The 12,738-nt window shown below is 40.0% G+C and overlaps 1 protein-coding gene across 1 annotated transcript in view; it reads right to left on the bottom strand.

Annotated features, from left to right (window-relative positions):
• LOC120051151 (phosphatidate phosphatase LPIN2-like) overlaps positions 1-12,738 on the bottom strand; it is a 46,593-nt gene that overhangs the window by 15,679 nt on the left and 18,176 nt on the right. Inside the window, exon 2 of the mRNA XM_038997855.1 lies at positions 3,919-4,119. Within this exon, the coding sequence (XP_038853783.1) occupies positions 3,919-4,110 (192 nt within the window). The 5' untranslated portion in view covers positions 4,111-4,119. The remainder of the gene's footprint in view (positions 1-3,918; positions 4,120-12,738) is intronic.

Genomic DNA, 12,738 nt, shown 5'->3' with positions numbered 1-12,738 from the left:
TACCGGTACCCTCTGTATATAGCCTCCTATTGTTATGTACATTTATTGTGTTACTTTTTGATTGATTCGATTTTTTTGACTTGAGTTTATTTAGTAAATGTTTTATTAACTCTATTTCTTGAACTGCATTGTTGGTTAAGGGCTGGTAAGTAAGCATTTCACGGTATTGTATTCGGCACATGTGACAAATAACATTTGATTTGATTTGAAACATGAGGTGATGGCGGCGGATGAATGGCATGACAATGGGCCTCAGGATCTCATCACAGTATTTCTGGGCATTGAAATTCCCATTGATAAAATACAATTGTGTTTGCTGTCTGTAGCTTATGGCTGCCCATACCATAACCCCCACCGCCACCATGGGGCACTCTGTTCACAATGTTGACATCAGAAAACCGCTCGCCCACACGACGCCAAACACGTGGTCTGCGGTTGTGAGGCCAGTTGGACGTACTGCCAAATTCTCTAAAACGATGTTGGAGGCTGCTTGTGGTAGAGAAATGAATATTCAATTCTCTAGCAACAGCTCCGGTGGACAATCCTGCAGTCAGCATGCCAATTGCACACTCCCTCAAAACTTAAGACATTTGTGGCATTGTGTTGTGTGACAAAACTGCACATTTTAGAGTGGCCTTTTATTGTCTCAGCACAAGGTGCACCTGTGTAATAATCATGATGTTTAATCAGCTTCTTGATATGCCACACCTGTCAGGTGGATGGATTATCTTGGCAAAGGAGAAATGCTCACTAACAGGGATGTAAACCAAAAAACAATATTAAGTTAAATATACTTTTTGTGCATACGGAACATTTCTGGGATGTTTTCTTTCAGCTCATGAAACATGGGACCAACACTTTACATGTTGCGTTTATATTTTTTGTTCAGTGTATAAACAGTTCGCTCACAATGTTCAGTACCAGTCAAAAGTTTTGACACACCTACTCATTCAAGGGTTTTTCTTAATTTTTTAAAACTATTTTCTACATTGTAGAATAATAGTGAAGACTTCAAAAATATGAAATAACACATATGGAATCATGTAGTAAAAATATATTTTATATTTGAGATTCTTCAAAGTAGCCACCCTTTTCTTGATGACAGATTTTCACACACTTGTCATTCTCTTAACCAGCTTCATGAGGTAGTCACCTGGAATGCATTTCAATTAACAGGTGTGCCTTGCTAAAAGCTAATTTGTGGAATTTCTTTCCTTCTTAATGCGCCAATCAGTTGTGTTGTGACAAGGTAGGGATGGTATACAGAAGATAGCCCTATTTGGTTTTATCTCAAATAAGCAAAGAGAAATGACAGTCCATCATTACTTTAAGACATGAAGGTCAGTCAATGCGGAAAATTTGAAGAACTTCTAAAGTTTCTTCAAGTGCAGTCGCAAAAACCATCAAGCGCTATGATGAAACTGGCGCTCATGAGGACCGCTCTCATAACTGTACCTCAGATTGCAGCCCAAATAAATGCTTCACAGAGTTCAAGTACCAGACACATCTCAACATTAACTGTTCAGAGGAGACTGAGTGAATCAGGCCTTCATGGTCGAATTGCTGCAAAGAAACCATTACTAAAGGACACAACAATAAGAAGAGAATTGCTTGGGCCAAGAAACACGAGCAATGGACATTAGACCAATAGAAATATGTCCTTTGGTCTGATGAGTCCAAATTTTAGATTTTTAGTTCCAACTGCCGTGTCTTTGGAGACGCGGAGTATGTGAACGGATGATCTCCGCATGTGTGGTTCCTACCTTGAAGGAGGTGTGATGGTGTGGGGGTGATTTGCTGGTGACACTGTCAGTGATTTATTTAGAATTCAAGGCACACTTAACCAGCCTTAACACTTAACCAACCACAGCATTCTGCAGCGATACGCCATCCCATCTGGTTTGCATTTAGTGGGACTATCATTTGTTTTTCAACAGGACAATGACCCAAAACACACCTCCAGGCTATGTAAGGGCTATTTGACCAAGAAGGAGAGTGATGGAGTGCCGCATCAGATGACCGGGCTTCCACAATCACCCGACCTCAACCCAATTGAGATGGTTTGGGATGAGTTGGACTGCAGAGCGAAGGAAAAGCAGCCAACAAGTGCTCAGCATATGTGGGAACTCCTTCAAGACTGTTGAAAAAGCATTCCTCATGAAGCTGGTTGAGAGAATGCCAAGACTGTGCAAAGCTGTCATCAAGGGAAAGGGTGGCTACTTTAAAGAATCTAAAATCTAAAATATATTTTGATTTGTTTAACACTCTTTTGGTTACTACATGATTCCATATGTGTTATTTCATAGTTTTGATGTCTTCACTATTATTCTACAATGTGGAAAATAGTAAAAATAAGAAAAACCCTTGAATGAGTAGGTGTGTCCAAACTTTTGACTGGTACTGTATTAGTGTGTTTGCGTCAGCAAGACCACTGTAAATATTCAACATACTTATTATTGTGTGCTTGCATGCACAAAACAACAATGTGCTGTATGTAGACTAACACCATGATATGGTTAATGAAAGCAAACTGGGCCAGATGATTACCTGCTTGCAGTCTTAGGCTGCGTTTACACAGGCAGCACAATTCAGATTATTAAACATCTGATGTGAAAAGAACTGATGTGATTGGTCAAAAGACAATTAGTGGAAAAAACATCATAATTGGGCTGCCTGTGTAGATGCCGCCATAGGTCTCTGGTCAAAAGAAATGCACTATGTAGGAAATAGGATGCCACTTGGGACACAGACTGAGCGATAATGGTCTGTTTCAGTAAAGGAATGAAATGTTAAATGTTTTATGTAAAGGATAAAAAACACGTATGTCCATCAATAATACAACCAGTGAAGTAGCTATATGAGTTTTCAAAGGATCTTATAAAAGATAGCATCATCACCATTGCCTGATGCTGGGTCAATCCTCCCACACTGTTACGTCACATTCCTCTCTGTACTGTATCAAGGCCATCTCTCCTCCGCTATGCAGAGGAATATCTAAAACTGTGTTGCCATAGTGACTGAGGCGAGCGGTAGCAGTAGGGGCACAGTAGGGGTGGTACTCCTCCTGTCTGTGTCCCAAATGACACCCTATTACCTATTTAGTTCACTACTTTTGACCAGATCCCTGGTCAAAAGCAGTGCACTAAATAGGGAATCGGGTGCCATTTGAGATGCAACCCCAGTGTCTCGGGGATGATGAGCTGGGCTGGTCGTCCTCCCCCCATTCACTCTCAATTGCTCTCTCAGAAGGACTTCTTAATACCTGGATCTGTGTCAGGCAACATGAAAGGGCCCTAATTACACGTCAGTAATGGATGTGATAGAGCGAAAAAACAAATGGAACCCTGTCATACTAAACTGCCATTACATACCTAGACAAAGGTACTTGACCCTAGTTGCTCTGGATAAGAGCTTCTGCTAAAAATGTAAAATGGGTGGGTTTAGCTCTGGGAATTTTTTCACTGGGGTTACAAAATTCCGTTAACTTTCCCAAAATTCCCATGTTTTTCAGAAATCCTGGTTGGAGGATTCTGTATTTCCTGCTTATTCCCTCCTAATTCCAGGAACCTTAAATGTTTTGCTAAATGATTGGAATTTTGCATCCCTACCTACCTATCACCGCAAGCGTTTTGGTCTGGAAATATTAGAGGCCCACCTGTTGGCCGCAGTAACAAAATTGTTGGTTCTCAAAGATGATCTTATTAAAAAATATATATGTCCTTTATCTTTTCTATGTAATTTATATCTGGTTTTAGTCATATACGTTTACACTGAAAACGTTTTTACATCCTGAAAATAATTTTCTAAATATTATTATTATTATTATTTTTACTGTTAGGACATAGGCGGCACGTAAAAACTATTTTTCTATGCAGAAAAAAACCTGACCTCTCTTTCCCAAATATCCCCCGAACTCACCACTTTCTCCTTGGAGCGCAGCACTCCCAGTTTCCCGAAGCGTACATGGAAGGGGGAGCAGTGGAAGGTCCCGTCAGGCTGTCTGACCACCACCACGTCGATGCAGCCTGACAGTGTGGCCTGGTTAATGCCCTTATACAGCTCCTTCACTGTCACCAACACCTGGCCTGCCAGCTGGCCCACGTAGTTCATGGTGTCTACCTGTGGATAACACACACACAAAACCAAATGTAAAACTTAAATATAACATTTACATAAGTATTCAGACCCTTTACTCAGTACTTTGTTGAAGCACCTTTGGCAGCGATTACAGCATCGAGTCTTCTTGGGTGCCACGCTTGTAGTTGGTTGTAATTTTGGGTAGAGCAGACCTTTCCATATTTTTTGTTAGCTGCATGTATGACATAACTCCACCAGTCATATTTATGATATAATTTACAAAGATTATTACATTCATTTTTTAAATTTATGTTTTTTTTATCAATTAGTATATTTGAGTTTAACCACAAATATTTGTTGTATTATTTGTTCTTTCTTTTCTGGTGGATTAAATAGACCAACCAACTTTCTATGGCTTGTTTAAAAATATTATTTCCTTTTCAAATAACTGAAAGTGAGAGGTTGTAATCTGAATAAAGGGACAAGGCCTTTTTTGAACATAGGGTGAGACATTCTTACTAATTTTCTAGAGAACCCATTTGGATTTAAGCATAATTTTATTTATGACTGAAGCCTTTAGTGAGAGGTCTAATGCTTTAATATTTAATTATTTCTGCCCTCCGAATTCATATTCATTAAATAAATAGGCCCGTTTAATTTTGTCTGGCTTGCTGTTCCAAATAAAATTGAATATTTTTTTCTCATATAATATGACAAAAACTGTTTGCTAGGTGTAGGCAAGACCATAAGCAAGTAGGTAAACTGGGATATGACTGAACAGTTAATCAGGATGATTTTTTTCCACAAATAGAAAGGTATTTATCTTTCCATGGTAGCAAGATCTTATGTATTTTTGCAAATATTTGTTACTTTGGTTTCGGTCATTTCCTTTAATGCATTCAATATTATTATTCCAGTCTTCCTGTTCTCATTGTCGGAGTGGACACATTGTTTGTAGAGTGCACAACCTATGCTACACTTGTGAGAAACAAGTTCTGGTTTACTTAATTATATTTATGAGTTCTGACAATTTAGTCATTGTCTTTTGTTTGGAACGCTCCTGTCAATGTTGAGTAAGGACGCACGCGCATAGAAGTAGGCCTATAGTCTACCTGTCCTGCGCACAAATGTAGGCATATAAATGTGCCCATTTGGGGATCTGATAGTATTTCTGATTGGCTTAACGCACCACCACTATTTTTTTATTTTTTATTTAACTAGGCAAGTCAGTTAACAACAAATTCGTATTTACAATGACGGCCTACCCTGGCCAAACCCCAACCCGGACGACGCTGGGCCAATTGTGCGCCGCCCTATGGAACTCCCAATCACGACTGGTTGTGATACAGCCTGAAATCTAACCAGGATCTGTAGTGACGCCTCTAGCACTGAGATGCAGTGCCTTAGACTGCTGCGCCACTCGGGAGCCCACTAATTACATGTGGAGCTTCTCAAAGAAATGTTTTCTTCATCTCAAACAGCAAGCAAACAAAGTCTGTTTTTACATCCGTTGAGAATTCCAATAGATCCTCAATGTAATTGAAAAATCTTTCCAGTTCTCTCCCTTTCGATAACCACTCAGCCTGAAAGGGAAAGTTTCATGCTCTGATCCAGTGGAAACATCATAAAATAGGCTTCTTATCAGTGCTTGACTTTGACTGAAATAGGTTCCTGTCACGTTCCTGACCTGTTTTCCTTTGTTATGTATTTGTTTTAGTTGGTCAGGGCGTGAGTTGGGTGGGTTGGTCTAGGTTTGTTTTTCTATGTTGGGATTTTTGTGTTCGGCCTGGTATGATTCTCAATCAGAGACAGGTGTGTATCGTTGTCCCTGATTGAGAGTCATACTAAGGCAGCCAGGGTTTCACTGGTGTTTGGTGGGTGTTTGTTTCCTGTGTCAGTGTTTGGGCCACACAGGACTGTTTTCAGGTTAGTCACGTTTGTAGAGTTTCGTAATTTGTAGTGTTTGTTGTTTGACCATTAAAACATGAATACCTACCCCTCCGCATCTTGGTCCGATCCATGCTCCTCCTCGTCTGAGGAGGAGAACGACTACGACAACCTTAACAGTTCCGGTACTAATTTTGGGTGATTGTACTGTTTATATTTAGGTGCAGAAGCTCCACAATACTTTTGAACTAATATTGTATAAGAGGAACAGGAGCTCAAGCAGTAGAACATTTGAGGTGTCGGTACTCAGCTCTGGTGAGCTCCTGCCCAAGTCAAGCACTGCTTCTTATCCCTTGCGCAAATAGCCTACAGTTGTGTCTGTCCCGAGCTGATTGGAGCAGAAAACTTCTTGAGCAGGACCCAAGTTAATAGTTAATACAATGTTTCAAATTCGTATGCAGACAGGCCATGTGTAGCCAATGTGATTTATAGGATATTTATTTTTATCAGGATATTTTCTACTTGCAGGCTGCAATGTTTTTATTTGTTGGCTTATGTAGGATATTTTTACATAGTTGGCAATGGAAAAAGAAGTGACTTTTTAGGTTCGTATCATTTTCATAACTAATCATAATTTTGATTAACCACATGACAATGATTTTGAGATGATGTTAATATAAATTAAATGAAACTGTTTCACAAAAATGTGCATATGAAAACCATAACTGGCATGCAGATTGGTAGAAATGGCAAGATAAATTGGCATTCCACATAAGAAAGGTTGCCGACTCCTCGTGTAGCCTATTACCGGCAACTTCAGGAGAGTAGGCTAATGGCAGAATCTGCGAAAGCTAGCAGGAGTGGGATGAGAATAGTTGGGTCTTCTGGTTATCTCTGGCGCCCTCTTGAGGCATCAAACCGTAAGCTTAAAGCATCAGACAAGCTCAATGCATATAGGTTTTATTAAAACACATATGGTGTGTTGTGACGGCCCCTCCCTGCTCTGTCTACTGGGTTTACTTCCTGCAGGAGATTGGTGGGCGGAGCTGGAAGGGTCAGTAGTACTGATGGGGCACACCTGTGAAAGCTCAGCTGTGGCATATGGAAAAATGCACGTTTAAAAATTCGGCGCAATCGATTGGTCGAAAGAACAGACGACTTTCGGTCTACAAAGATTTTTTGGGGTCGGGGACAGCGCAAATTTCTATCCATATAAATGTTCTCTAGTACACTTATAATTGGTACATTGGCCTTATTAAGGAAATTGTCTATCTTTATATTAACTCTTTTTCAGGTTGATACAGTTTGTGATAAAATGTTATAAAGAGTTCATTTTAGAAGGCTCCATTGTTAGGCTACCATCTGCAGTTTTAATGCTGTGGATGGTACCGTTCCTCTTCTTTCTTAATTTTGCCAAGCAATCATTTCCCCCACAATTTCACCTTGCTCAACATATTGTTGTTTGGATTTCAGAGCAGAAGTCTCTGCAGAGCGGGTGTTAATTATGTTATATTCAAGCTTCAAAGTGTTCAAAGTCATGTATTTTCTGTTTTAGTATTTCTAATTCTTTATGGGTCTTTTTCTTATGTGAAGAGTAAGACATGATACAACCTGTCATATATGCTTTAAGAGCTTCCCAGACAACAGTTAGGCATACTTAATTATCCACACTGAACAAAAATATAAACGCAACATGTATGCTGAAATAAAAGATCACAGAAATGTTCCATAGGCACAAAACGCTTATTTCTTCTTTGCCAAGATAATCCTTCCACCTGACAGGTGTGGCATATCAAGAAGCTGATTAAACAGCATTATCATTACACAGGTGCACCTTGTGCTGGGGACAATAAAAGGACACTCTAAAATGTGCAGTTTTGTCACACAACACAATGCCACAGATGTCTCAAGTTTTGAGGGAGCAATGCAATTAGCAAGCTGACTGCAGGAATGTCCACCAGAGCCGTTGCCAGAGAATTGAATGTTCATTTCTCTACCATAAGCCACCTCCAACGTCATTTTAGAGAATTTGGCAGTGTGTCCAACCAGCCTCACAACCACATGTGTATGGCGTTATGTGGGCGGGCAGTTTTCTGATGTCAAAGTTGTGAACAGAGTGCCCCATTGTGGCAGTGTGGTTATGGTATGGGCAGGCATAAGCTACGGACAACGAACACAATTGCATTTTATCGACGGAAATTTTAATGCACAGATATTGTGACGAGATCCTGAGGCCCATTGTCGTGCCATTCATCCGCCGCCCTCGCCTCACTATTCCTGGAAGCTGAAAATCTCCATACTCACCAGACATGTCACCCATTGAGCATGTTTGGGGTGCTCTAGATTCCACAGGCCACAATCAACAGTCTGATCAACTCTATGCGAAGGACGTGTTGTGCTGCATGAGGCAAATGGTGGTCACACCAGATACTGACTGGTTTTCTGATCCACGCCTACCTTTTTTAAAAAGGTATCTGTGACTAACAAATCCATATATGTGTTACCAGTCATGTGAAATCCATAGATTAGGGCCTAATAAATGTATTTCAATTTAGTGATTTCCTTTATGAACTGTAACTCAGTAAAATCGTTGAAATTGTTGCATGTTGCGTTTATATATTTTTTTCATTATGCATTTATTTCCAAAAACGTCTATCTAGGAATTGAGTAGGCTTGGGCGGTATACCTTATATACTGGGGTATTTGGAAATAGCCACGGGATGGTTTTTCAATACAGTCAATATCATTGAAACTATTTCTTTAAAGTGTTTCTATACATTTTAATATTTGTAGCTCCTTTAGTAAATACCTGCAGTCAACTTGTGCAATACGTTAGAAGATAAAGCAGATTGCGTTCTTCATTTCACCTGTCACATAATGAACTTACAATGAAAAAGCAACGTCTTCTTTGCAAAAACTCTGCATGGCCATCATCTGTTTATCATAGAAATAATGTAGCCAGCTACATTTCCTAATGTTTTTCTTCAAGTTAATCTTGCATTTTACCGGAGAAAAGTAGGTTGACTACACCAAGAAAAGTATAGGATAAAAGTAACTACACATCAGTCAGAGCGCTGTCTGCTAATTGAATGCCATTGGTGAATTCTCATCTTGCGTGTAAAATGAAGTAATATCTTTCAATAGCAAAAAATAAAGCTGTTGGACCAAAACCGAAAGTAAAAGGCTCAAGCGCAAGTCATTCAAAACAAATCTTCGCCCTCCCCCGCATCCCATTTCTCCATAACATGGGCGGAGACTCGCGCTTGAGCCTTTTACTTTTGGTTTTGGTCCGAAAGTATCACAGCGATTTAGATGGTACAATAATTCCCTGCACTATTCATTGCTTGTTTGAGCGAACAGTGTAGAATTTTAGCAACCAGGAATTGACTGAGCGATTTCCACTACATAACCCAGCCACAAAGTCAGAACAGCTATCCCATTTTGACAACAGAATTTTTTGGGTCGAATATCACAACCAATCCACACTGGTGGATAAGTAATACTGTGAAACACTACGAATTCACTATTACTGCAGATATATTGTGGAATGTTTTTGAAATTACAATGCAAAAAATAAAAAATAACCCGTGTAGCACCTTTAAAGAAAAGTTTACAATAACAAAGTAAATTCCTAAATATGAGTTGAGGGTAAGAGGTGGATTCTCTTTCAGTTGGATGTTTATATCGCCACAGTTCACATAGATCCATCTCTTGGATGTTAGCAAGAATATATAGCTTATACTTTTTGTGCATATGGACATTTTTGGGGATCTTTTATTTCAGCTCATGAAACATGGGAGCAACACTACATGTTGCGTTTATATTTTTGTTCAGTATAGTTTGAGTCTGTGTGTACTTACGTTTGTCCCACCGCACGGTAAAGCAACGCACGAGTTGAAAATATTGAACGCATGCGCTACACAGAACGCACCGCTGCCTAGTGCAGCACCCCCAAAGTAGCGTTGCGGACTGCTCCATTGACAATGAATGACTTCCGCTGGAACGCAATGAGTATGATGTATCTGGTGGACAAGAGGTCATATTGACTCAAGACAGTTCAGATTTTTCGTTTTTTATTAATTTGTAAATATCTCGAAAAATATAATTCCACTTTGACATTATGGGGTATTGTGTGTAGGCCAGTGACACACAATCTAAATTTAATATATTTAAAATTCAGGATGTAACACAACAAAATGTGGAAAAAGTCAAGGGGTGTAAGACAATACTTTCTGAAGGCACTGTATATGCCTTGACTTTGTCACAGCCACACGTTCAGCACATGGGAATGTGTGAAACTTACTCCTCAGCCTGAAGTGTCCCCACTTGCGCCAGTGAATAGCTAGCTTTTCACGTGGTACAGACTGGTAAGATGCTTCAGGAGGGCAGTTACTTGCCCTGGCAAAGCAGAGGTCCCGAGTTTGTGCCAGGTATGGGCCGAATCGGGAGGAAGTGGTACTCGCTAAGCATGCAGCGTGACGCCCTTTACACACACATTTGTGTTGTTGCTGAGCTTTTCATTTCAAAGCCCTTGGGAATAAACAAGACTTTGAGATTGGAATGGACTTCACCCTTTTACGTAAATCTGGGCATCCTGTTATGACCATCAAGATCCAATGAATACTGCCTGACTCAGTGTATCTGTCATAAGACAGGTCCTAATCTGAAACACACTCAAGTGACAAAAAGATAAGCAAAAAGTAACTGATAAGGCCATTGGCTGACATTATAACCAGTGGAAATACAGAGGCAATGAACATCATGGCATACAAACTTCAGTTATTATTGAGTTCTTATTAGCCAACAGGAAAAATACTCTGGCCTCATCCATTAACACCAAGTAAAACAAAAACTAAATAATTCACCCAGATGTAATGATTACTTTGCTGTACCGCAGCCTCTGAGTGCCATAGAGAATACACTGAGCACAGATTCATGATCGGATTCATATAGGCCCAATGTAGGTTATATCTCAATCTTAAAAATACATTTTTTTCTGCTGCTCCTTAACCCTGTATTTTGTTATTGCTGGCAATTCTTATCATTAATACCTCTAATATGTTTAATTGTGTTCCTACATTTCTTGATGTGCTTCTACATTTTTCAATTTAGGAGCTCACGTGCTTCTTGTAAAAAATGTCAGCGTAGAGCCAGGGCCAGATTAATGCAGGGGTTTACCGGGGCTGCCAAGAGGCATACAAAAATCACATATAAAAAAATATATAAAAAATAATATGAAGGATACAGTGCCTTTGGAAAGTATTCAGACCCCTTGATTTTTTTCAACTTTTTTTTTTTTTTTTTTTTTTACATTACAGCCTTACTCTAAAATGGATTAAAACAATAAAAAAAATCCTCATCAATCTACACACAATGCCCAATAATGACTAAGCGAAAACTGTTTATTTTTTTATTTGAGAAAATGTATTAAAAATTATAAACAGAAATACCTTTTTTACATAAGTATTCAGACGCTTTACTATGAGGTGCATCCTGTTTCCATTAATCATCCTTGAGATGTTTCTACAACTTGATTGGAGTCCACCTGTGGTAAATTCAATTAATTGGACATGATTTGGAAAGGAACACACCTGTCTATATTAGGTCCCACAGTTGACAGAGAAAAAATCAAGCCATGAGGTCAAAGGAATTGTCCGTAGATCTCTGAGACAGGATTGTGACGAGGCACAGTTCTGGGGAAGAGTACCAAAACATTTCTGCAGCATTGAAAGTCCCCAAGAACACAGTGGCCCTCCATCATTCTTAAATGGAAAAAGTTTGGAACCACCAAGGCTCTTCCTAGAGCTGGCCGCCCGGCCAAACTGAGCAATCGGGGGAGAAGGGCCTTGGTCAGGGAGGTGACCAAGGCCTGATGATCACTCTGACAGAGCTCCAGAGTTCCTCTGTGGAGACGTTAAAAACTGTCAGAAGGACAATCATCTCTGCAGCACTCCACCAATCAGGCCTTTATGGTAGAGTGGCCAGACGGAAGCCACTCCTCAGTAAAAGGCACATGACAGCCTGCTTGGAGTTTGCTAAAAGGCACCTAAAGACTCTCAGACTATGAGAAACAAGATTCTCTGGTCTGATTAAACCAAGATTGAATTATTTGGCCTGAATGCCTAGCGTCACATCTGGAGGAAACCTGGCACCATTCCTATGGTGAAGCATAATGCTCTTTGGGGATGTTTTTTAGCGGCAGGGACTGGGAGACTAGTCAGGATCAAGGAAAAGATTAACAGAGCAAAGTACAGAGAGATCCTTGATGAAAACCTGCTCCAGAGTGCTTATGACCTCAGACTGGGGCGAAGGTTCACCTTCCAACAGGACAATGATCCTAAGCACACAGCCAAGACAACGCAGGAGTGTCCTTGAGTGGCCCAACCAGAGCCCGGACTTGAACACGATCGAACATCTCTGGAGAGACCTGAAAATAGCTGTGCAGTGATGCTCCCCATCCAACCTGACAGAGCTTGAGAGGATCTGCAGAGAAGAATGGGAGAAACTCCCCAAATAGGTGTGCCAAGCTTGTAGTGTCATTCCCAAGAAGTCTCGATGCTGTAATCGCTGCCAAAGGTGCTTTAACAAAGTACTGAGTAAAGGGTCTGAATACTTATGTAAATGTGATATGTATATATTTAAATATAATCAATTTTAGAATAAGGCTGTAATGTAACAAAATGTGGAAAAAGTCTAGGGGTCTGAATACTTTCCGAAGGCACTGTATATACTGTATAGTTGCCAGAACAGCTTCATTACGCCTTGGCATAGATT

This window comes from Salvelinus namaycush, chromosome 7 (genome assembly GCF_016432855.1).
Source record: "Salvelinus namaycush isolate Seneca chromosome 7, SaNama_1.0, whole genome shotgun sequence".
NCBI classification, from domain to species: Eukaryota; Metazoa; Chordata; class Actinopteri; order Salmoniformes; family Salmonidae; genus Salvelinus; species Salvelinus namaycush.
This window is presented reverse-complemented; position numbering and strand designations above follow the sequence as displayed.